The sequence below is a fragment of the Anas acuta genome, chromosome 3, assembly GCF_963932015.1.
Source record: "Anas acuta chromosome 3, bAnaAcu1.1, whole genome shotgun sequence".
Lineage (NCBI taxonomy): Eukaryota > Metazoa > Chordata > Aves > Anseriformes > Anatidae > Anas > Anas acuta.
The window spans coordinates 103,520,207-103,546,485 of NC_088981.1; the positions used below are offsets into that span (position 1 = coordinate 103,520,207).

The 26,279-nt window shown below is 37.8% G+C and overlaps 1 protein-coding gene across 3 annotated transcripts in view; it reads right to left on the reverse strand.

Moving 5' to 3' along the window:
• ROCK2 (Rho associated coiled-coil containing protein kinase 2) overlaps positions 1-26,279 on the reverse strand; it is a 101,848-nt gene that overhangs the window by 31,740 nt on the left and 43,829 nt on the right. For all 3 annotated transcript variants that reach the window (XM_068678601.1, XM_068678602.1, XM_068678603.1), the window contains exons 3-6: positions 17,088-17,188; positions 10,053-10,190; positions 7,238-7,498; positions 1,614-1,758 (exon numbers count right to left, since the gene is read on the reverse strand). In XM_068678601.1, the coding sequence (XP_068534702.1) occupies positions 1,614-1,758; positions 7,238-7,498; positions 10,053-10,190; positions 17,088-17,188 (645 nt within the window). The remainder of the gene's footprint in view (positions 1-1,613; positions 1,759-7,237; positions 7,499-10,052; positions 10,191-17,087; positions 17,189-26,279) is intronic.

Sequence of the window (26,279 nt, forward strand, 5' to 3'; positions counted from 1 at the left end):
AAACAAATTACAGGGCATAACCAGGCTCTGTAATTTTCAGTATGAAGGTGAAGCAGGTTTTAACATTTCAAAAAGACTGCATGGATAGTAAATCACATATCCTCTTCAGAGGCAGGGAGGCTCAGATTAACTGCAAAAAAAAAAAGGGGGGTGGGGGCACGAGAAGCTCAAAGAATGAAGACAGAGAGTTCAGCAGAAAGGGTACAGTGTTAATCACATGTAGTAGTATGACATGGCTAAAACCAAACAGAAACAACGCCATGATTTAACTCCCGTCAGAAAAAGTGTCTAAAAATCATAGCCTCAACGAAAGCACAGATTGCAGTCTAGAATATACACAATAAAAATGATGTTGAGTAGTAAAGAAAAAAAAAAAGTAGTAAAAATAGTGTAGGTTCAAATATTATAACAAGATAGCCTTTGGTAGGAAAAATACATGAGACCTCTGAAATGTTAGGAATTTTTCAACACACAACTCCAAACTTAATGAAAAACTACACCAAATAAACCACTTAAACTTAAATTACCTAAAGCCTGGAATAAAGCCACAGTGATGCAGTGAAATGCAGATGGATTTTTGTCCTAAGCATGTATAGGATCCCTTACATAACCAAGCTTCTGTAAAAACTGTACCTCTTCACTTCCACATCAAAAAATGTTTTTGCTAGAGGGATGAAAAGGTGAGCATCCTCTTAAGATACAGGAAAAAATGAAGTTCTGAGAAAACATTTCTGAGCAGCTATGTCCAGTATTTTAATACAGAAGAATTCTATTTATTGCTAAAATTGTTTATGAGATTAATAATTAAAAATATACTTTTTGTATATCAAAATGCCTTAATTCCCAAAGGCATGGAGATTTCAATAGCAGCATATATTGAAATGTTTTCCTGGCTCAGTGTGCCAGAAACATCAGATCTGCAACATTCCCAGAACATGCTGATTTGAATTTTGAGTAATTATATGCTCAATTCCATCCTTCTATAATCAGACTATAATACTGATCTTCAGTGTATTTTAAATCACAGATGACTCATCTCTTTAACAGATTATATTCTATGTTAGTTGCCATAGCAGTCCAGTTTGCTTTATTGGAAAATCCTGACCCAAGCACAAAAGAAAGAATTAAGCTACACTTCCATAGTCATTTTGACATAACAGAAGCAATTGCTGGGAGAAGAGGGAAAAAACAAACCAAACCAAATACAAACAAAACAAAATAAAACAACCATGAAAACGATCAAACAAACCAAACAGTCTTGCCCTTCCCACTCTTTTCCCATCTCTGCATCCCTGACATCTCAATGCTGCCCCAAAGATGGGACAAGCATTTATTGAGATTGTGAGGTAGCTGATCCAAGTCAAAAACTATCCTAAGAATTAGTTTTAAGCTGAACCAAGTCAGGGAACTAATCGCTGTGCAAGCACCCAAACAGCTGTCGCAGCAGAAGAGTGACAGGAAGCCCAGGGCACAGGAATGAAACAACCACACCAGGCAGAAGCCAGAAGCTGTGAGATAATGACGCACAACCAGCCCCCTGGCAACAAAGCACATCTGAAGGCACAGTAAAGACTAAATGCCAATGTTATTAGCAGAAAGAAATTGCTACTTACCAACTAGCATCTCAAAAAGGAAAACTCCTACAGACCACCAGTCACATTCCCGTCCGTAATAGCCATCGCCCCCTTGAGATTTCAAGACTTCAGGGGATATGTAGTCAGGGGTTCCAACAGCCGTGTCACAGCGCACCATGCCTGTCTGTGCAACAGCAGCAAGTCAAACAGCTCTATTAGAAATACTGCTGAGTCTTCACACAAAACTGCAGCTAGCTTATTGTTAACCAGGAAAACATTATTAAAAAAAAACAAAAACAAATATAACCCAGAACACTTGGTTTGAGGTACACGTTTGAAAGCTTCTGTTTTTTACTCCAAAAAAAATATAGACTGGAATGAGAAATCCTGATTATCTGCTCGCCTCTCCTTAATAAATACATCTCAAAATTTGAAAAGCTTTGTGATTTTACTCTTGTTTTCAATATGAACAAATACATGCTATATTGGACTGCTCCTTATCTCACTAAATTCACAGACAAGTTTCCGAATAGTTTTGATTAGATGAGTGAGGCCCTGCAAAGCAGGTACATAACATTTTTGTGTAATTCAAACAATTCAGCAACTTATTGGTAAATTATTACAGTAATGGCTTTTTTTTTTTACTTAGAAAAAAGTTAAAACTATGTTTAAAGAACAGCAAAAAGTTTTAAGAAAAATAAAGTAAAATATAACTAAGTGATTTTTATTAACATATCCACTAATGGAGTGATTCTTTATCCTCTTTGCTTCACACTGACAGACTACAAAGGCAGGGGCTAAGTGATGCAGAAATAACACCAGATCTGCCAGCATGCTGGTTCAAACTTACAAGCCTTATTTCCTTTAATGAAATTCATTGCATTCATTCCAGAGAGACCAGATGGGTGAATGAAATAAAATCCTGGATGAAGCTAAAGAAGTACCAAAAATACATTCGTCTTTTACTATGTCACTCAGCCTCAAGTTTTTTCCAAGTTAGCATACAAAGTTCTCTGTGCATTTTGCCATCACCTTTGGCTGAATGTTAATACACAGTATCAGTAGGAACAACTGAAGCCAAAATCCATATCTAAAGAAATGAAAAGAATCAATTTTGCTTTTGGAACTATCTATACGTGGAAAAATTAGATACCAAATTACAGTATTTCTTTTCACATGCAATACAAACTGCCGGGAAATTTTATTTATGTACGAAAACAGGATCCTGGAAAGTCATGAACCAGTAGGCCAAAACACTAATGTGGTAATTAAATACTGCAGAGACTTAGGGAGTACTGAAGATCTCTTCCCTGTAAATGCTTATCTTCCTCTACAACTCCATGCTGAAGCTCAAATGTAAAGGAAGTTTAATTTTTCGGTTCCAGAATGAAGAGCAGGCTAACTTCTGTTTCCTGAACTATAAGCCAGATAAAAGCACTCCACTTGATCATCCTGGGCTAAGAAAACGAGGCAATTCATTTTAGAGGAGCTAATGCATTCTTTGGACAAAGAAAAATATTGCATTCTACATTAAATGACATTATGGAAATAACACTGGAAAATAAGCTAACGCCCAAAGGCTCCAAAAATCTAAAGCCAAGAACACTCAAAAACGGATCTGGCACAAGAGGAGAACAATTACGTTGTCGTCCTGCTTCTAACAGCACTCAGGCGAGTAGGGCTGCGGCATCTTAATGAGGCAACAGCCTCCAGCACTGGTGCACGTCTACGCCTTCCTTACCCAAATGCAAAATTACAACAAGGGAATGTCTCTGCCTTCCCTCGGTGAAGCCTGGCTGAAGCCACCTGAATCCGTCCCCCAGGTAAGAAGCTTCGTTAAATACAGTGTCACCACAACAGCGCTGAGAGGTTTCTCTGAGGACTGCAGCTTCAGTCACAAGACCAGCTGCATCACCTCGACACCTAAGCACTTAATGACACCCCATTTCCCATTCGTCTGTAATTAATACAGCAAAACAAGAACACTTTTTAATATTTTATACATGTTAATGTTTTATGAGGAAAAGGCAGCCCTACCCAAGTCTGATGGCTGGTAGGTGGCGACAAGAAAGCTTCTTGTCAATGACGTTATAGATACTGAAGAATTCCACTTTGCAAGGCCTTTAGTTTTCAGACAAGATGTCAAAGAACAAAACAAACAAACAAAAATATTTCTCCAGGCAAAACAAAAGGGCTCTGTGTGCTAACATCAGCTTTCAGAGGGCTGTATTTCTCTTAACCATGTGGTGTTGGTTACGCTTTCTCCCCACAGAACTCGCTACTGTCTGTCTCAGGAGCCAATCTAAAAATGCATTATCGCTTGACTAGAAACTTGGGTGTTGTCCTGTATGTATTTTTAAGTACTGGGTACTCTTACTCCCATGGTCGGACCAGCTTCTGTGATCTCTGGCATCTAAGCCGAGTAAACAGGGAAGTCCTCTCTGTGCGCTCCATGACATCTTGACATTCTGTACATTCTGTGAGATGGCTTCTGCCTTCTGTATTTCATCAGCTGAGGAGAGATCTGAAGGGGGCCGTTTTCTCTGGACAAAGTGCTACTCCCGTGTTTCAAATCCTAAGCTGATGCTTTATGCCAAACACCACACTTATTTATAGCAGTTCTGATACTGAACTTCCTCTCAGTAGTCTCAGGCTGGCGTTTTTCCTGAGACTTTTCTCACCACCTCCAAAGATCAGGGTGGATCTTGGAAGCCCATCTGAGGGAAGCTCCCGCAGCTATGTGACAGATGTGCAGTGAAGGGCTTAAAAAAAAAAAAAAAACACCACAAAACCAAACAACCAAAAAAAGAAGTTGTCAACAAGACAGTATGTTCTCACAGCATGTGAAGATTTGGCTGTGAGGCTGCTGTGTTTCCTAGGACCGATCGTACAAAACCATTACACTGCTGAAGGAAAAGCAGTTCTGGTTTCATCCTCAGCCAGACCCGAATGAGTTGCTGACTTGGACCAAGGCTGAGAATTAGACTTTCATTCCCTCATGAATTTCTTATCAGCAAACAAGAGCTGGAGCGTGCTGGTGCGGACATGTTAGGACAATGCAGATCAGGTGTTAATACTACCCTCAGGCTGCAGACAACAAACTGAAGCAAGAAGGATCCAGCAGAGTCTTGGAGGAGCATCAAGGAGAAATCGGTGTCCTGCTTAGCAGGGAGGCTGGACCAGATGACCTCCAGAGGTCCCCTTCAACCTCAGCCATTGTACTGTGTTATTCTGTGAAATATGCCAGGTTCTAAGAAGACGAGCATTTCTTCTTTCAGCTAAGCTATCCGAGCCGAGGCAATAATCCCAAGTGATAAATGGTTCCTCTTTCAGTCACATCTCTTTTCTAAGCCTGTGCTGTCCTGAAAGCACAGTTAGCACAAGCCAGAGCTACGTACTGAGCCAGGCAGCACTAGCAGTTTCTGGCTCTGCAACACCTACAGTAGTCAACCGTGCTACTGCCTAGTTTAGTAATTGCAGCAAACCCGAAGAATAGCATCTGGTGAAACATGCACCGGGCTTCTTTTCAATACCTACGTACCAAAAGGAACTACAATTCCTACTAAACCTCTGAGGCTAACTCCATCTTTTATTCAATTACAGATATTCACCTTGTTGCAGATTAAAAAAAAACAACACAACATTCCCACCAAGAAAACATCACAACCAAGTTACATAAAGAGATCGGTTCCTTTCATGTTGGAAAACATCACTAAGAGACTTAGCAATTCTTTCCACAATCTGGTAAGGAGGAATTCTGCTTCAAGTGTCCGGAGTGGCCTGCACAACTTAACACTCATTTCAATTCCACAGCAAGTATCAAAAAAGTCTCCCTTCCAAACTGTGTCTCCCACAAAAATTGAAGCAGAATTTTCCTCAGCTCTCAACAGTGTGAGGAAGATGCTAATATGTACAACTGCTAAAAGAACTCCAAGTCAGAGAAAATAAATAAGTGTTGGGTAAGCATATATTTTCTAGAAATCATCCTGCCAACATCAATATTATATTTACACAGCTGGGATGTGTTCATGTTTTGTAAGAAGTAGCATGAGATTTGGAGACAGTCCAGAGCCTCTCAACTTCTAAAGCTTCCTGTATAAAATATTTTTGCCATTCCACTGAGTCTGAGAAACATGAGGAACTTAAAATGTAGCCCATTAAAAATTAACTTCTTCAAGAGATCACCAGTTCACTGATGATGCCCAGTCCAAACTGGAGCTTGCTATAGCTTTTTATGAGTTGTGCATGCAATTCTCACTTTTATAGCATGATCACCCACATTTTAGTATTCCATGCTTTTAGACAAAAACAAAACAAAGAAGAAAAAAAAAAGTTGGTGCACAAATTCTGGGCTCCCTAACATAGCAGAAGTGATTACCTTTTTTTATACCTAAGTGTTTTGAACTTTTTGAAGCTTTTTTTATTGGCTCAAAATGAAGGATAATCTAAAGACTGTATTAAGAGATCAAATACTACTTTTGACTTTTCCAGTTAAAATAAAGGCTGTCCCCTACAGGCAGCTAAATAACAAAAGTGGAGGTAAACAATCTGTACGTCTTTGGAATAACAACTACAGTATCAGCCAAACTAAACAGACTATTGAATCTCAATAAACAGATGTGTTTGTTCAAGAGTAATATATTGTCACTTGAAGGGGAAAAAAAAAATGACAGCATTTCTAGATACAGCTGGATAGATACTAACTTAACAATGCAAATGCAAATTAAGTAGATTTCAGAAACTATACCAAGCACTACCTAAATAATACAGAATCTAACACATTAAAGCAAATAAGCTGAAAAAGAATCATCCTTGCCAACATTAACATAGAAATCTTTCAAGCAAATGATAACATACATTCATACAAGTTTTTGAGTATGTTATAATTTCATAGGAAGAATGTATCATGTAAATTGCCTGACACTGTTTGTCAGGGAAGATTTGTGCAAACTATTAAAGATAGTTTTATTTCTATGTCTCCTTTAATAATACAAAGTAGTACATCTCGTTAAAAATACAATAGCTATTCTTACGCAACTTCATTAGAAAACTGTATTTGACTGTACATGATACAATCTAGACAGCTAAAATATGACATTTTGACTAATATCAAACATAAATTTTAATCAGTAGATCACATTCCACTCCTGCCTTACTGTGACCTCATTTTAATGACCACTAGAGGATGCTATGAGAACAATTAGACCTAGTAAAAAAAAATAATACATATATATATATATATATATATATATATATATATATATATATATATAAAAGAATGTTACCTTGCCTATAAAATCATTTCATTTATAGAAAACTGTCAGCTTATGAACTGTTCCAAGGTTACTAATGTTGAAACTAGGAGTTGTCTCATAAGCTTTTCAGACATTTGGCAAAAAGATGAACCTCAGAAATTCATAAACACACATGCTTTCAAAAATAACAAAAAGTAAGTTTATTTCCTTATTCCATGTGCCAAAACAGTTTGTTATAGACAATGTTACACTATTTAAAGTATCGTGGTATTTAAAACTAGGAGACAAGGAACAGCTTTCCAACCAAGTGGACCATTTGATAAGTATTCCTTTGGGTGTTGTAACTCATAAGAAAATATACCTAGAATTACAGTTTATAAATGATATATTATTCAGTTGCATACTTACTTCATCCATTTTCATGCAAGTGCCAAAGTCTGCCAGCTTCAGATGCCCATATTTATCTAAAAGCATGTTGTCAGGCTTCACATCTCTGTGTATCAAGCCCATGGAGTGAATTGCATCAAGAGCAAGAACAACTTCAGCCGTATAGAACTTGGCCCATTTCTCAGGCACATCGTAATTGCTCATAAGGTTTACAAGATCTCCTCCTGGCATGTATTCCATTACCATATACAAGTATTTGTCATCTTGAAAGGCACAAAAAAGCTGCAACATAGAAAAACAACAAAAAAAAGGAGCAATTACTTTTCAGAGACAGCTGGGAAAAATAATAAAGTACTTGAATACTTCAAGTTGCATTAAGCTTGAGCATACATTTTCAAGGATGTAAAATAACTTTATTTTATATATTAAAATCATCTCTATTTCCTATTAGTTATTGCAGTAGCTTGAAATTTAGTGAGCTTTGAAAACTCTCATTTTTACGGAAATAAAAAAGATTTCCCTGTTATTTCAGTGGCATGACTATGTAAATCTCCATGTTTCTTGGCATTAAGAAGCATCACTATGAATCAATATGCCAAATATTAAATCTGAGAAAGGGGGTACCTTGTAAGGATTTGAAAATAGCTCAACAGTGAAGAGTATTTTACACACTTTCTGGATTTCATATACTATAAACATATATATGTGTAACATTTCTATATATATTTATAAAAACAAAACAAAACAAAAACAAAACCAAAAACTGTCAATACTGATTTTGGCCTCAAACAACATGTATACTGAAATGAGAACAAAAATGAGAACAGAAATAACATGACAATAATAAAATGTAAAGAAATTATCCTTAACAATGAAATTAATTGTTTGGCATGCATTACAGCTACTGTGTTTCCAACTGGCATGATAGTTAAGATAAGTTTAGTCTTTTTAAAAGACCTAGAGCACTGTAGTTTTATAGAATTTCACTCAGCAATCACCAGGTCTGAAAATGACCCAAAACAGCAAAAAGAATCACTATGTATCTGAAAGTCACTTTCTCAGAGAATATTGCTCATTAAACACTAAAATTATTCACATCTTCAAGTTACATGTACTCACACAAAGTTCAAAGGCAATAAAAAAAGATGAATGGAAAGGAAGAAATCAGAACTAGGGAGTCTGTGGAGGACAAGGAACCCAGAAAGATAGGAAATCTATTACAGAGATTTGACCTTCATAGTAAAATTTACTGTGTATTACTTTTCACGCATACATGTAGATAGTATACACAATACATAATGTGATCATGTATTTAATCGTTAAAGTCTAAATTAAAATCCAAAATAGGGCCTATATTCCCATACCTAAAGGCATTAATTTAACACAACGATAAATAACACTATGCCTTTATGCAGCACTTTCACTATTGTTCTCTAGAGATTTCATAAAATCAACAGTATCTAGGGCTCTGCTTTCACCTGTTTTGTTTTTTTTTTTTCCCCACACACAAAGAAGAAGACACAGAAAAGCAGTGTGATCTGTCCCAGTTTCTAGCTCAGAGAGCAGGACCTACATTTTCTTAAAACCAGCTCCAACCCCCCTGGACCACAATAGCTAAATATATCACTCGATACACTTCATCACAGAAAGCACAATTGCAACTATAACACAGTTGACATTTTCCATTTATAAATATACATACACATGTAAATATCATGCAATACCCTTTCCTGTGATAATAGTCAGACATTTTCTTTCAACTGCATGATCATTCAGTTCAACTGTAAAAAAATAAAAATACTTCTAGACAACTTTTGTCACTAGAACAAAACCAAAGTAATAAATAAATCATCTGTTCTGTTAAGTATGTCGCCTGAATACAGACAAGAACACAGAATATGCTCAGAAGAGCAAAACATCTAAATGCAAAAAAAAAAAGTGAAACATTGCTTGCAGGCATGATATAAAATATTATGAAAAATACATGGAAAGCTTAAGGCCTGTTTTTACTTTCTAAAAATACAGAAGCATAGCAATGTAACTGAGAAGACTTAAATGTATTAATTATTTAACAAAATATATTAGTAATACTTTTCCCTAAACGTATACTTTCACTATGCATTTTATTAATCTGTGTAGTCTACCAATTATAACAAACTGCAGTATTTAGCACTAATTCTTCCCAAAAGGATAATCCATTTTACCAACATGATAATGAATAATGAGACAGCTGCAAGCAACAGACAGCTGAAGAAGTCAACTCTCCATCAGCTGGAGGATATTACTTCTGAGCTGAGAAGTGGCAACTGACCACCAAAGAGACGATGGTTTCAAGCAAACCACTGTTATAATCTCCCATCTTGCAGGACACCAGGAGTGTGAACTCATCCACCTAGCGCATCTCAACTTAAAAGCCAGAAATTTCTTCAGGCACTCATAATACCAATTTATTGTTATCAACTGACCGTATCATCAAGAAAGCCTGGAAATAATGCTGGCATTTGTTACTATATTCCAATACAGATTTTTTTCTAGCTGGAACCATAACTTCTCTTATCTCCCTGTTATTCCTGATAATCTTTTGGATACTTAATTCTGTTATTTCTGGATACTTAAAATTCTGTTTAATTCAATTTTATGATGCATTTTAGTGACCAAAATACAAGTTAGTCTATGTCCTAACATAACCACACGCACAAAACTCACTGAAACACGCATCTTTAAAAAGTACGAGCTGAATCTAAACCATTCAATTTGGTAAAGTCAAAGGCAGCTCAAGACTAGGAATGATTTATGGCTTTAATATTATTATTTTACTCTTACATTTCTTCCTTACCTGAACCACCCATGGACTGTTGGCGAAGGCCATGATATCTCTTTCTTCCCAGAAAAAGGCTGAATCTGATCTCTTGATCATTTCAAATTTACTAAGTAGCTTCATTGCGTAAACCTTCTGTGTCATTTTATGGCGAACCTGTTAGTTGAGAAGAAGCAAACCAACTTTTTCAGTATGTCTCGAAAAATAAAATGATAATAATCAAAAAATTGAGTACCAACATAGCAAATTTCTCCTAGCTGCAAACTGTTTGTTGGGATGTGATGCCTCCAGATCTTCATATATCCAACTTACACAGTAAGAACTTGAGTACTCCTAAACCTGGAAAGAAAAACCTGACAGCTGCTCCAAAAAACATAGTAGGGAAGAAACACGGATGCCAAGCAAAGGAAGATATGCCAGAGCCTGGCCAACTGCTGCAGCTGCTGCTGCAACCCCAGAGGAAGAGTTGTGGGGCCACAGGAAGGACGTGCCCCAGGGCTGCAGACTCTGGGATGTCTGCTTTTTACTGAAGATGCACTGATGCACAAACATATGTTCTTTGTTAATATGGCTATGACCATAAAAATGAGGGCTGTCTTCAGTAGCCTGCTTAATCCAATTGAAACTGCTAAAAGATTTTCTTAGAATCCAAAATGTGCCACCTTCCCATAAAGAGCAAGACTGCTCCTAACATTTTCTGAGTGAATACGCCTACTTCAAATCACCAGAGTACTAGAAAAAAAGAAAAAAAAAGAAAATGATTATTTTTACAGAAGAAAAAGAAAATGCTTTTCTATGCTCCTTTTAAAAGTTTCATCACGTAAGAAGAAAAAAAGGCAACTCTGTTTACAACTTCTTATTCTGAACACTATCTCTGTTTCATTAATCTGTTAGAAATTCTGCAAGCAGTCCACTTCAGATTCTTCCATCTATTATGTTTTCATAAAAACACTGTTATTTCTTTTCTTGTTTTTAAATTCATTTCAAATGGTGTGAAATTAGTTATATGGATCTTGTTAGAAAACTGAAATTAAAACTTTTATCACCAAATCTGAAAATATTTTGGAAAATTTCATCTGAATATGGACATGAAAGAAAATCCTTACGACAGACTGTAAAGGCATTATCCTGTTAGTGAAATATTCGATTTATGTTACTAATGAAACAACTACTAAAGGGCCACTGTTGTAACATTTACAAGTGTTTCTTGCAGAAATCAAGGTGAGGACTATTCATCTATGAGATGTCTGAGTCAGCAGAAATCATAAATTAACTATATCTTAAGCTTTGGCATATTTTATGCATTAAAAAAAAAAAAAAAAAAGAAAATTAAGTTGGCCTAATTTGTGACATCAGAACCAAATGGTAAAGCCTTTGTGGTTCATTTTAAAACCTAACGTGTAGTAAAATAAATCATATTACCCAACCTGTTAGTTTGATGCAATGTCCAAGTTTAATCATGATTCTTGAAATAATGTTCAATAAGCTCTTTTCCTGTACAAATTGAGTGACTTCAGGTTCATTATAACTGCAGTGCAAAGCTTCAGAGAAGCACTTATGTGGTGTACAAACACGGGAACATCAGCCTCCTGCTCCTGAGGAGCCATAAGCTTGAGCTTGTTGCTCAAGCTAAAAGGAATGATTTGTAGAAACAGGTAAAATATTAGGTTAAAAATTAATTAAGAAAGTAAAATCTTAGAAGAAATGAAAACATGTATAGAAACAGGATTACCTATCAATTTACAGTTCTTGAAATTGGGTCTTTTTGCTTTCAAGAAACATGTACAAAAATTTTAATGTCAACACCCTGCACAGTTTAACACTGACCAACAACTTTCTGCATAACTAAGTCAAAAAACATCCAGCCAAACCCTAAGACAGAAACACGTCACCTGCATGCTACGAACATTAACAATTAACCAGCGAGTGAACATGTCTTACAAGAAAATGTTGAAAACTACCTTCCTCCCATTTTCTAATCCCTGATGGAAGTATTTACAAAGAATTGGTGGTACACCACAAACTACACTCCATAACGTGAGCTTTTGTAATCCTGTTCAAAAACAGAAGGAACTCAGCAACAAGAAACCTCAAAGAAAATCTTGGGTAATTGCAGAAGCATTTTCTGTGAACCTGCATATACATCTCTGTAAGGCATTTTAGTAGTTTATGGTTCCTAAATTCATCGTGTACTCGTGCTTGGGTGTAGTTTATTATAGCTGCCTTCATTTACAGAAACAATTATCTCCAACTACTTAGAGAAAAAGACTCCAGTAGTCAGTACACCCCAAAGAAGGGTCATGCATAGGAGGAGCAAAAGAAACTCTTGCACCTCTCTAAAGTAGTGACATTGGTTATTATTTGACTAATTTATTTCTTGAGAAAATTCAAGATAGGTTTCTTCTGGCACATCCAAAGGCTGACTGTGTCGGCTTGCTTCGCAGCTGAACAGACCTAGCAATTATATTACTTCTTATATCACTACCATGGCTACTGAAGACAGCCTGTTTAGATGTTCGCCACTGGGCTCTTCACCCAAGAGCTATATTTGTACATACATATATTGGCTCGTATAGCAGATTGTTCGTGTATTAAACTGTCATGATGTTTCATTTTCTTCCAACTGGTTAAATGAACTGCCAAATTTAAACTGCAGCTCACCAGCGTAACACTCAAAATAGGTAGGAAAATCCCTTCATGCCATCAGCATAAAGTAACATGGCCTCATTTAACTCCTAAAATACATTAAGGAATGAGAATTTCCCTCTACTCTGCCTTGTCATTGACAGACAAAAAATCATATCAATGCAGGACTTTCAGAAAATGCACAAAATGCATCCATAATTTCTACAGCATTCACATCAGATGATAATCTGTAGGCAAATAAAACAACGGAAGTATGTAGTGTGGACTGGTAATGGTACCAACTCTTCTACCATTAAAGAAATGAAAATCCTAGAGTGAAGTTGTGAATTTAACCCTCACGTTTTGAATATTCTAAATTATTTAATAGAGCCATAGGAAATTACTGCAGATAGAGTCCTGAAGTTCACATCCTGATAAACTTTTGGTTAAGAGACCACGACTGCTTTATATGCACTTCAACATCAGCAGCATTTGGGGAACAAAGCCTCATAGAGAAAGCATTTCCTGGAAAAGACTAAACCAGCACCTGGTTACATATGCTATGACAACCACTGGTTTGCAACACTAAATCACACTGTGTAGACTGTCACCCAGAGCATCCTTTACTACCCCAACACCAGAAGGATTTAGCTGTTAGTTTTCTGTTCCAGCATACGACCACGTCAGCCTGCTGCGTCACTGCAGTGTTACAGTACCGTGTAATCAGACCTGGGCAAAGGAACTGAGAAGTTTTGATTTCAAATCAAGAGGATTTTTCCTAAAGTAAAAACAAAAGTGGTACTCAGGATGTGCTTTCATTAATTGCTGTTTCTGCATGAACCACGAGCGACAAATTAAGCACCATAATTCGATTTTTATGTCTGGCCTAGACACCAGTCACTTTTATTCGCACCACTACGTATGAGAAGAGATCTGGCTGCAGACAGGGATTTCTTAGTTTTCTCCACCACTACAGACCCAGCAAAGAAGAAGGACAGAGGACAAGAGTCGAGTTTAATACTTCTCAAGTCCTCGGAAATTGCTTTTCCACCAAAATCAGATGCTCAGACCAGCGTCATCTGATCTCTCTTTACCGGACTGAATTTGTGTGTGTTGGGGGGAAATCAAGGCTTTTGTTTTTTCTTTTTTAAAATCTAGCTATAAGATACAACAGCAAAAAATGTTTTTCTTTCTTTATAATCTGTGAAGTTGATCTCTATGCTCTGCTTGTTTCACAAGAAAATGCCATTGTGAAGCAGAAAGCTTGGGGGAAGAAAAAAATTACATGAAGGCAGTCACAGCTGGTTATTCTATGCTATATGTTAACATGCTCATTTTTTGTCTTGCTTTATTTAAATAGGACAAATATTTAAAAAATATTTGTTCTACATAACTTTATGCACAAATGGCAGGCACTGATAACATGACAATCATGAATTTAACTCATACTCAAGCACATTTTATTTATGGTTCTTTCTGTAGTCCCCAGTGAAACAAATTTCTATTTTGATCACAGAATGTGTTGCAAAATATTTTGATTACTGCAAATCCATCATCTGCGACTGTGGTGTTAACATTAAGAATGGAGTAGAAATAGATAAAGCTTAGCTCAATAGTTTAAACTTGTATCATACCTTATGAGGCAAAACATCTAGGTATGTATGCCCTCATCACCAGCTAATATTAGTTCAGATCTACAGTTGTATTTATTAACCCATTGTTTTTTAGCTGTAAGACAATACGACATCATGGTTTCTACTTCTATGTTTACATTCCAGAAAAACAATGCTCTTTTAAGTTGGCATGAAGTACAAAAGAGCTCTATATGAACACGAAGAGATTTCCTTTCAGTACCAACCATTTTTTAGCTTTTTTATTTTGGGGCTTCAAGCACCTGCTTAAAAAATAACAACTATTTTGGTCATGTATGACCAAGTTACTGTGTGTTTCAACATTACATTATAAATATTAAGCAAATGAGAACTGAAGTTTGTCTTCAGACCACTTGAACTATCTAGCTGAAGTATGTGCACTGTGAACAATTTCTACTTTAAAATTTTACAAAGGTATGCATGATACAGTACATTAAGAGGAAAAAAAAAAGGTTTTCCTTCTAAGCCAGAACAAATTAAGAACATGAAAATTAAATGTCAAAAAGCAAATGAAAAACAAAACAAAACAAAACTTAATTATTTAGAAAAAAAAAAGTGCTTAGAAATGTATATAAGAAAACAATGTATTTTCATTTTTGAAGCACATTAAAAATTTAATTTTCTTGCATGCTTCCAGCAAATATGTCAGCGTAACATCCAAAAAACGCCAACAATTTCTGTTACTGGCATCTTCCCCTTTTCATCTCCTCCCAACAATAAATGGAAGAGGAACTCCAGTTGTTACAACTTGATTGTTCTTCGATTCCCACTTGAGCACATGGAAAAAGAGAATCTCAAAAGCATCTCAAGTAGATGCTCTAAGTGCAAATATACAATGAAAAAATGTCTAATAAAAGACTTTAATATGAAACAATTGACTATCACTGAAAAGACAGAGAGGAGTAAGAATAGACCATTTTCTTACAAAACTCTCTGCAGCAGTAGCTTCTCAAATACGTGGAGTTCTGCTGATGGTTTTGTTTTTGATCTCTTGCCAGCAAAGATATAAAAGCAATACACCCATTAATTCTTTAAAGTCTTGATTGAAAATGGCATCTTTGGAAATATCCCTCTCTGTATTTCACAAATTCTTCTTGATAGAAACAGAGCACAACTGACCCAGAAAGAAATAGGGAAGAGGGAGCTACATTCCCATGTTGCCACACTTGGACGAAACTGCCTTAAAAAAAACAAAACAAAATAAATAAATAAAAATTGCTGATTCAGTGCTGTTAACTGCCCCATGAATTACATCTAAACTTGCAAATTACCCATAAGGCACAGAAGTAGTGTTAAGCAAGCCATCGTTTTCCCCTACTCCATTTTTCATTTTACCTTGAAAAGCACGTTATGCAATTAGCCAGAAAGAGTATGCAAGCAAAAGCTTCACCTTATTTACATTACAACATGCAATCCACTATTCAACTTATCTAATTTGTTAATTAGATAACCAACACTTGCTGTAACTATTTTGAGATGATAAATATTGACTTATAGGTAATGAAGGCTCAAAACTGCATCTGCTTAAGACAACACAACTTTGATCAAGTCACTGCTGCAAAGTAAACAAGGAATAAAAATTAAATAAACAGTTGTAAAAGCTTGTATTTCTTCCATGTTTCCAACCAATTTCACCAATACTAGTATGGAATATACAAGTAATTTGTTAAATGGGTAATAGATTTATTGCCATTATACATTGTGTGCCTCCTACAAGCATTGCAGATATAACAACTTGCAACATTTCTCAAGAAATCTCCAAAATATTGTGCTTTATAAAAATACCTTGTATTACCATTGATATGACTTTTCCTTCTTTTTAGTACAAAATTAGCACAGAACAGTAAAATGCCAGTTCCATGTCAAAAGCCCTAAGCAAAATAGTTTTTGTTACCTTCTGGTAATGAGTAAACTAGCTTTAATTGCTGCAAATTAGTTGTTCTCCTTTCCATTGACTTACTTCACATCTCTCACATCCTCTAAAAATGCTTACACCGAAAATTAGCATGGATCAGGTGATACACAGCTACCTGTTAGCTCACGGAAACTTGTTTGTGGTATTCTCAGATTCCATTAGCTGCTTACGCCTATAGCATGTTTCAAAACAGACATATCAATCTGTCTCATGTGCTCAAATGTTTCTGCTGTTTATCTCACAGAATGACATGGAAATCCAGGACAAATCAAAATTAAATGCAAACTGTGCATGATATATTAAGTCAGACAGTGAAAACTTTTTTTGTTTTGTTATTTGACATAGAATTTCTTTGCAATATAGATTTTAAAAGTAATCCATCTCTGACATTAGATATTATATAGGATCGGCTATTGGGTAGAAAATGTCAAGAGTCTTAATGGAAAAAAAATACACAAATCATATCAGTTAAATACAATGCAAAGATCAAAATTACAAGACGAAAAGAAGTTTTTTGTTGTTGTTGTTGTTGCACTATTAGCTTCTTCTGTAATTGGAGGGTTTCAAACATTATTACATGGTGATAACTGTGGCCAAAAAAATAAAATTGCCATGAACTGCCTGTTTCATTCTGATGACAGTATGGCAAACTGTTTCCCAAGTTTCCCTTCCAATCCATCACATTCTAAACTTAGACTGTATTGGTTTACTATCCATAGAAATGACCTCAGGATACAATGAAATTTCTGCTTTAACATTTATTCTTTGTAAGAACACATTTTTAGATATAAAGCATGTAAGACTGGGCAGGGTTTTGACTACAGCCATAAATCTGTTTAATCAATAAATCATCAATCTTACCAGCTGTACTTCTCCAAAGGCCCCTCTTCCAATCACCTTAACAACATCATAGTCTTCAGCTTTCATTTGTAAAGCTCGTATTTTTTCCACAATCTTCTCATCTAAAACAAATTAAATAAAATGTGTTGTAATGCATGTGTTAACCAAATACAGTAATTTTCTTTAACACTTGCCATTTAGAGTCAAAATAAGACATTTGTATGCAAATGTTTAGAGCCTTATTGGTAATTCTTGAAATCTGTAGTCACCATAGAATCACCATAGAAAAGCTCTGTTGGAAAAACAACGAATGTTGTTTAGATGTAACATCTGAAATTTCTTTTGGATTTTGCCAGTTCTCATTCTACACCTCTGATAATCATAAACAAGCTTCCGGGAAGGCTCTGATAAGGACAAGAACCAGAGATGCCCATCTCGAATTTTCACACGTTTACTCCTGCCCATATGCTGTGTCACCACAATCGATGGACACTGTACGGAGAACAAAGGAGTGAATCAAGTGAACCAAGTCCCTGTTACACACAAAAGCACTGCGGGTACAGCCAGCTTGTACACAACAGTCAGACGGTGAGGAATACAGCTCAGTAACCTTCAGGTACAACTTCAGGCTAGATCACACTAGGATATGATTTCAGATCAATTTGTTCATGATATTGTAATTCATTGAGTATATTTATGTAACTACTGGTCATCACAAAGATCCTCCTTAGTGTTCACCACTTCTGTAGCATACGCCAACACGTCTAAAAATTAGATCTACAATATCACGTTCTATTATTCTCTGGTACAATATTCTGCAGGTAAGCTCTCTCTTTTTTTTTTTTTTTTCTTTTAATTTTTGTTTGCAGTTGTGGGAATCTGTAAGGAAAGTCAATGAAATTCTGACCTTGGACAAATTCTAAAGAACTGCAAGGTTCAAGACACTGTAATTTTGCAAATGCAGCATGCTAGTGAATGCACTCCTGGCTAAATGCATTTAAAAAAAAAATCTATTTACAATGATAAAAGCCAATGGAAGTAATCCAAAATACTAGAGGTGATCTTTCTTAAAAGTGACAAGTCTCGATATTGCCCTCACACATACTTATAGGAAGAGCAGAACTGTGCCAAAAAGGGCTGGCTCGAGCAAGATCTCTGCCAGGAAATATCATGAGATTGCATGAAGAGCTGTGGATGCTGACATCCAGAGAGGACTAGAGGTGTGTATTGTGATATTCCTGTTTACAGTCAAAGACTGTGGAATTCGATCCCAAGAAAGGAATTAAAAGGGACTTCAGACTTAATGGGGGAAACAAAGGATTAGAGATGCAGTTAATTCAGTATGACATTAAAGATGGCATTGTCAGTGGGAAGTTAATGATAACAAATACCTGGTAAATAGTTTAACCATTCCCACATATTCCTGAAGGGCAACCTGGCATGCTACAAGCAATCTATGAGATTCCTGACCATCGAGAGCATTTCTTTTAACCCCAGTGACCAGCAAGCCCAGTCAGGGAGGCACCCTGATGTGTTAGTCACAAACCAGAAAGAACTGACCAGGGATGACAAAGTTAATGGCAGCCTTGACTGAAGCAAGTGTGAGTTGGTGAAATTTAAGATCCGGAGAAAACTGAGGAGGGCAAACAGCAGACCCTGGACTTAGGAGAACAGACTACAGCTTGTTCAGGGGATTTACAGGCAGGATCCTGTGGGAAGCTAGAGTGGAGGGCAGAGGAGTGGGTTGATCTTTGAAGATGACGTGTTCATAGCACAAGAACAGTCTGTTCTAGTTAGCTAGAAATCAAGCAGGCATGGCAGAGAGCCACGCTAGCTGAATGGATAACCTCTGCCTCAACTCAAGCACAAAAAGCAAAGGTTTGGAACACGGAAGCTGAGCTGGGCTACCCCATACCCAGCAGCAATATCCCAGGCACATGAGGATGGAATTGGGAAAGCCAAGCTCAGCTGGAGCTGAAAACTAACCAGGGTTATGAAGGGCAACGAGCTTTTATAAAGCCGTAAAACTATCAATAAATTAAAGAATGATGCAAATGTTGGCCCACTGCTCCCAGTGGCGTAGGGCTTCAGTGGCAAAGGACATGGAGAAGATCAAGGTACTCTTGTGCCTTTTTTTGGCTCAGGCTTTACTGGCCTGTTCACAGGCCTCCCAGCTCCCTGAAGCTGACAGCAGAATGTCGGGCAGCCACAGTAGAGGAAATCAGAATTAAGGACTTAATCACCTTCCTTGATAAGATGGAAGACAAAGGAAGAACAGTGTACGTGTCCTTATATTGACTGTAGCATGGCTTTCAACACAGCATCTCAGTGCGTCTTTGCAGTCAAACTGGGAGGACACCAACTGCAGGAGAAATTACACGGCTAGTGGAAAACTTGCTGAAGCAGTGGTCAGAGGTTCACCTGTCCAACTGGTTGCTAATTCCAAACAAGATGAGTTAGGGATTGATACTGTCCCATATTGTTTAGTGCTTTTATTAATGGCCTAGAAGATAATATCAGTCTCCTCATTGCAGGTTCACTGATAACATGGCAAGGAGCACAGTGGAGGGCAGGGCTGCTCTTAAGAGAATCACGGAACCACCAGTGTTGGAAGGGTCCTTCAAGATCATCTGGTCCAACCGTCCCCCTACCCAGGGGGTAGGGTGCTCCAGGCCCTTCACCAGCTCCGTAACCCCTCTCTGGACATGCTCCAGGGCCTCGATGTCCTTCCAAAGCTGAACACAGTACTCCAGGTGCAGCCCCACCAACCAGAACGTAGCTTGAGAAATGGGATCCGAGAGCCCTAGAGAACAACAGGATGAATGAACACGAACGAGCATTAAGCCTTTGCACTGACTGGACACCACCAGGTTGTTCTGGTCAATACACAGCCCGTAGGTTGAGGGAAGTAGGGAAGTGATTCTTCCCCTGGTTGTTACTCGTGAGACTGCATCTGGAATGGTGTATCTAGATTTGGGCTCCTCAAGTCAATAAAAAATAATAATAATTAAACACTCCCTAGCCCACTGGAAGACCACCAAGAAAGGTTGGACCAAACAATGTACACTGAGAAGATGAAAGAGCTGGAGTTATTCAGCTTGGGAAGTCCAAATGGCTGGCCTAAACAGAAGCTGAGGGTTACAGAGCCCAGCTCTTCACAGAGGTGCAGACTGAAAGAACAAGCAACAGATGAGATGGCACATCAGAAATCCCACAGACTAGGAAAAAAATCCACACCAAGAAAGTGATCAGCACAGTACAGATTGTCCAGGGGAACTGCAGATTCTCCATCTTTGGAAATGTTAAAAATTTAACTGCACAAGGCCCTGAATAACCTGATGTAATGTCAAAACTGTTTTGCCTTCAAGCAGAGCTAGACCAGCTGATCTCCAAAGGTTCTTTCCAATCTGCTCCATTTTACAGTCCAATGATTCTGCTGGCTTTCAATGCTCACAGTACTGTGGCACACAAAATTCAGTGTACCAACAAGACTTGTGAAAGAATCCAGAGTGTGAACAGGAAAAGAAGTTGAGAGAATGCAGAGACGATTTTCTAGAGCTTAGGCAGCAAGTATACAACAGCAACGGTGGCTCTCCCATGCAAAATTTATTATTTTGTTCATGCTGTGAGCTGATTTTGCAGTCTGAGAAGGAAATGCACTTATTCAAATGCAAATCAGAAGCTTTGGCACAAGACAGGGAGGACCAATGCAAACTTACAGGAAGCAGCAGCAGAGAAGGAGTATCAGCAGATTTCATGTCAGAGAGAATATGCTGTTCTCTGACTTGTTTGAGCCCACAATGTTACATCTCACAAGGGAGAGGAATCACATCAATTTTATTTCCAAATGTTTCTGAGATGTTTCAAATGTTTTGAGATGTGTGAGATGAGATGGCATGGATTTAAACATGTAATAGTAGGGTGTAGATCTACATAGCTTCATTACTGATCAGAAACTCAGAGGAATACTTCTGCTCTCAGAATAGAACAGAAACATTGTGAACAATTTTAATACAGTTCCAGTGAAACCCTTTAAAAATCAGCATTGCAGTTAATACATTATATATATAATGATATACATATTTTTATATCTATAAATATATATATTGTATATATTTTATGTGTGTAATCAAATGAGGTACCAGCTGAGGAATTACCAGTTTTATCAACCCTGTGAAGTGTTAAAGGCAGAATACTACTTACTCTTCCAAGATTTAATGATCTTTGAAAAAAAAAAAATAATCTACAGAGACAGATGTTGTGGGTGTTATATAGATGTCACTTATACAGATGGAGTTTCTGTTTTCTCATAAAGTTTAACAGATAGGGAATAGATAATCAAAGCATGGAACTAACTTGAAGCAAAACACAGGCTGCAGGAAGGCAAGCTCACAGAAACCCTGAAGCAATGTCATATCTGCAGCATGCTGAATCATATGATTTGGTTCATGTATCACATAACACGACCTAACTCAAGGTGCAGGAGACCTTTCCAACACTATCCTTTTACTACAGAAAAACATTTCAGAAGGTTTCATGCAGCTCAGTTTGTGTGCACAGATACCAGCGATTATATCTTACACATCAATTTGCAAAAACAGGAAGTCCAGCAGAAGAAAAATATCAACTTAAAATGTAGACACTAGATGGACTGCCCAGTCCCAGAATAAGATGGCACTCTGACATTTGAGTTAAAATTCCTAAAATGTGAAAATATCATCACCTATCATTCAGGATTCTTCATTAGGAAGGACAAGGAATGCTAGATAGCAAGAGTGTTTAAAGACAGCTTTTGATTTACTACTTGAAAATGGCACTATAACCTTTAAACAAACGAAGCTTCACTTTCTGAAAGGGCAGAGTGTTTGGATCAGTCACTGACAGCTGGCAGCAAGAATGTAGCTGAAGGTTACAAGTGCTGGTGAAAATGGAATAAATACCTAACTAGAAGTACAAAACTGGGGGTGGTGAGGCTGGAGAGGTAAGCTTTCCTTCCTTAAAAAAAAAAAAAAAAGAAAAAAAAAGTGTCATATCCAAGTTATTTCCTTGAAAGTTAAAAAGAACATGTATCAGGCAGATCTGGGGTATGCATATACGAGGAATAGAGGACTAAGAATGCAATGGAGTGAAATTTGACTATGTCTGATCTGTAAGAATAAATCACAGAGTGCTGCTATGAAGCATAGTAAGTCGAAAGTTGCTGCTGTGGGCAAAAGTCTAGCCAGAACTGAAGCTGAAGTACAGCCAGGAAGTGCTGCAATCTCACACCCTCCCTAAACAAAACAAAAAGCACAACAGAAATACTGAGGTAGGTATGCATTAAGTAAAGGTGTCTGGGGAACGCAAGCTGCTGGGCAACTTGTGGAAGGCGCAAAAACTAGGACTCAGCTTCAGACAGACTAACATCTCCTCCAGAGAAAAGAAAGATACATTTTGTTTTCCACAGATAAAATGAATAGAATATACAGAAAGAGAAAGTAGCCTTCCTCTGACTCACAGAGGAGACATCCCTGATCTAATGAAAGTAAGCCAGAATGTACCCAAATGGAAAAATTTTAATTTTCCATTTAATAACAATAACATATATTTCACAGCTCAGAGGAGGGCCACAAAAATGATCAAAGTGCTGGAACTTTTCTCCCAAGAAAACGCTTAACAGAATGACAGCATTAAAAATGAAAATGGAGCCAAACCTGCTCTGGTGGCTGCAGTGACCTGGCAAGTAGTAACCTTAAAGAAGCTAAGAGAAGATAAAAGGGGAAATCAGCTCATTAACTCAACATAAAATCTAAATTTCTAAGATTTCTCTTGGCATGCAACATTTCGCCTGTGTCACTGACAAAAAGCACGAAACACAGAGTTACAATCATGGTAAGCATTAATGCCATAATCAATTTCTGTTGGTAACTGTATAGCACCTTCAGTGACATAACAAAATGTAAGGGAAGGAATTAGAAATGTCAGTTTTGCAAGAAGTTCATCTTGCAATAGGAATCAATACACAGAACGTTGTTGATCAGTTTATGGAGTTAAACTGACCTTCTGGATCGTACCAGGAGTGTTGATGGAAACATTCCCTTTGCAGCTTGGTCTTCCTTAAAAACCATTCTTCGTTCCCTTCTATTCTTGACAATAGATTATCAACAATTAAATGTATTTTGTCCATAAAATTGTTGCTTAATTATTTAATTTTCCTTCTCCCAGAAGTTAGAGCAGCTAACAGGCTATGGTAGTACCTGTGTGGAAGACAGCCTGAAAAAGGCACAAGCCACCAAGACATGATTCAACACTTAGCAAATCTCAGATGGCAGAAAAAGAGACTTGGAAGAATTTACTCAATCTGTTGTCATAGCCTAGATGACAGGCAAGGAAAAGAAAAGGAAAGATTTATTACACCAAGACCATCCTGGAAAACTCAAGCTTCTTCTCTAAAATTAGCAAGCTAATTTTTGTTCTCAGAGGACTATGAAATTCCTCTCATTGTTTTTGGAATGAGATATTACGTTATGCTTTCCTGTCCCATGAATACTCAGAGAAAAAAAAAGCAGTTTAAACAGAATCCTAACAGCAGAATAAAACAATTTAGAAGACTGAAAAGGAGTGGTAATACTTATGTGCCCCATGTGATAAATACATGCTCTACTTTGGTTCCATGTTTTGGAAAAAATGGCAAGAAAACAGAATAATACGGCATGGTGGCTTTTACCCATTTGGGCATCTGAACTCCACCACAACTGCTCTCTGACTCACCCTCCTCAAAGAGAAAGGGGGAGAAAATAGGATGGAAAGGGCTTAAGGGCTAAAATAAGGACAAGGAGACCACTCAACAACTAGAGTTATGGACAAAACACAATCGGCACAGGGAGATTAAAATAATTTATTGCCTACCACTTTCAGACTACAACAGTGAGAAACCAAAAAGCAAACTAAAACCACCTTCCCCCCCCATCCACTCTCTTTCACCTCCTCTCCACAAGCAGCACAGGGGAACAGGGAATGGGGGCTGTGGTCAGTCCCTGACGCTTCATCTTGGCTGCTCCTTCACAGTCACTCTCTGCCCCTGCTCCCACATGGCTCCATACCACAGGGTCCATCCCCCAGGAGCAAACTGCTCCAGCATGGGTCCCCCACAGGTGGGCGGCAGCTTCCCCCAGACCCCCTGCTCCTGCGTGGGCTCCTCTCCACGGGCTGCAGCTCCGGCCCAGGGTTTGCTCCTGCAGGGGCTCTCCATGGGCCGCAGCCTCCTCCAGGCCACATCCACCTGCTCCACTGGGGGCTCCTCCATGGGCTGCAGTGTGGAGATCTGCTCCATGTGGGACCCATGGGCTGCAGGGGGACAGCCTGCTCCACCAGGGGCCTCTCCACAGGCCGCAGGGGAACTGCTGCTGCATGCCTGGAGCACCTCTTGCCCTCCTGCTGCACTGACCTTGGGGGCTGGCAGGGCTGCTTTGCTCTCATTTCTCACTCCTCTCCCAGCTGCTATTGTGCAACAGGTTGTATTTTTTGTTGCCTTTTATTATTATTATTATTATTATTATTATTTCTTAAATCTTTCAATCTGCTCTCCCAGAGGCCCACTCACCATTACCCACTGGCTCAGATGTGGCCAGCAGCAGGTCCCTTTTGGAGCTGGCTCTGATCTGACATGGGGCAGCTGCTGGGCTCTGCTCACAGAGGCTGCCCCTGCAGCCCCCCTGCTTCCAAATCTTTGCCACATGAACCCCATACATAAGGGAAAGCAGGTGATAAAAAAGTTTCTTGCATATCAGACACATGAAGAGGATTCTTCTGCAAGATGGTAACAGAAGCAGAATATACCAAACTCTTACAGTACAAGCAATTAATAAATTTTAACTCTGTGAAATGAGCTAACACTTGAATTTCAGCTTGAAAATACGTGTTGAGCTGAGTATCAATTAATGTCTCATCTGAGACGTAAACGTTTCAAATTAAAATAAGCCACCAATAAAACATTAAACCTTCTACTAATGACTTGCAGTAAATTTGAATTAGGGTATATTCAAATCCCTGGGAATATAGTAAAAAATAAATGCCCTTCTCAAAGCAGTATTGTGAAAGAATTGATTAAATTGACTAAAATTGTCATGATTATTGCACCATTTTGCACAAATTTTAAAGAGTCATATGATGTGGATAAAAATACTTCCTTTACTTTGCATTATAGAGTCCTTAACTCACAAAATGGCCATGACACCTCTCTGCAGCTGCCTCAGGCCGCCCTTCTGCCTGGAGGAGGGATGCAGGCTCCAGATTCCCCGAACAGACCACTCAGCAGAGGTCTGTCAGAACCTTTTGACAATAAAACTCATCCAGGCATTTGCTACAGCTCTTCAGATGCTGAGAAAAATGAGAAGAGACAAGAACTCGTTGTTCCCTAACCTAAGAGAAGAACTTACTGTTCCATAAATTAATGCTACTCCCAACTCCTCTTCTAACACCACAACAGCAAGAGGCTTCAACAAGCATGGGTATACTCTTCCCTTCAACCGATACTTACAATGGTTTCCAAAAAAGACATAAGATATTCAACTTTACATTGTATAAAATGGTAAGGACAGTAAGAATCTGATTCTCTTTTTGTTTGTTTGTTTGTTTGTTTTGTTTTTGTTTTGTTTTGTTTTGTTTGTTTGGTTGGTTGGTTGGTTTTTTGTTTTGTTTTTTTTTCCTGTACCTGATCAGATACTTTTTTGCTGGTACATATAGTGGAGAAGTGATATGAAAATCTGAAACTTGTTTTTTTTTATTTTATTATTTATTTTGCCTGACTTGTTCTAACAGAAATAAACCAACAAAACTACCAACCCACCATCTGCATTAATTCGGATCAGTTCCCCAGCCTGGTTCAAACAAACCACACACACCTGAATTGGACAAGACTGAAACAAATCGCAGGTTTCTGATTTTTTCAGTTGCAATGCCAATGCATTACCAGCTTCAAAGGTCTAGAAAATTCTCACTTCAAAACACTTTTTAAAAGGTGTAAGTCACAGAAGATATGCAGAAGATATGCAGCACTTTCTTTCCCAGGCAGTACCAAAACACAAGTTACATTGGTAAATTCTTTAAAGAGATGAATGACTTCACAACGTGTGAACCAAAATAGTCACCTCTTACACATTTTTGGTTTCTTCTCCCCCTCACCCTCCAAAGTACAACAGATAAGGATAAAGTGAAAACTCTTTATTAACTACT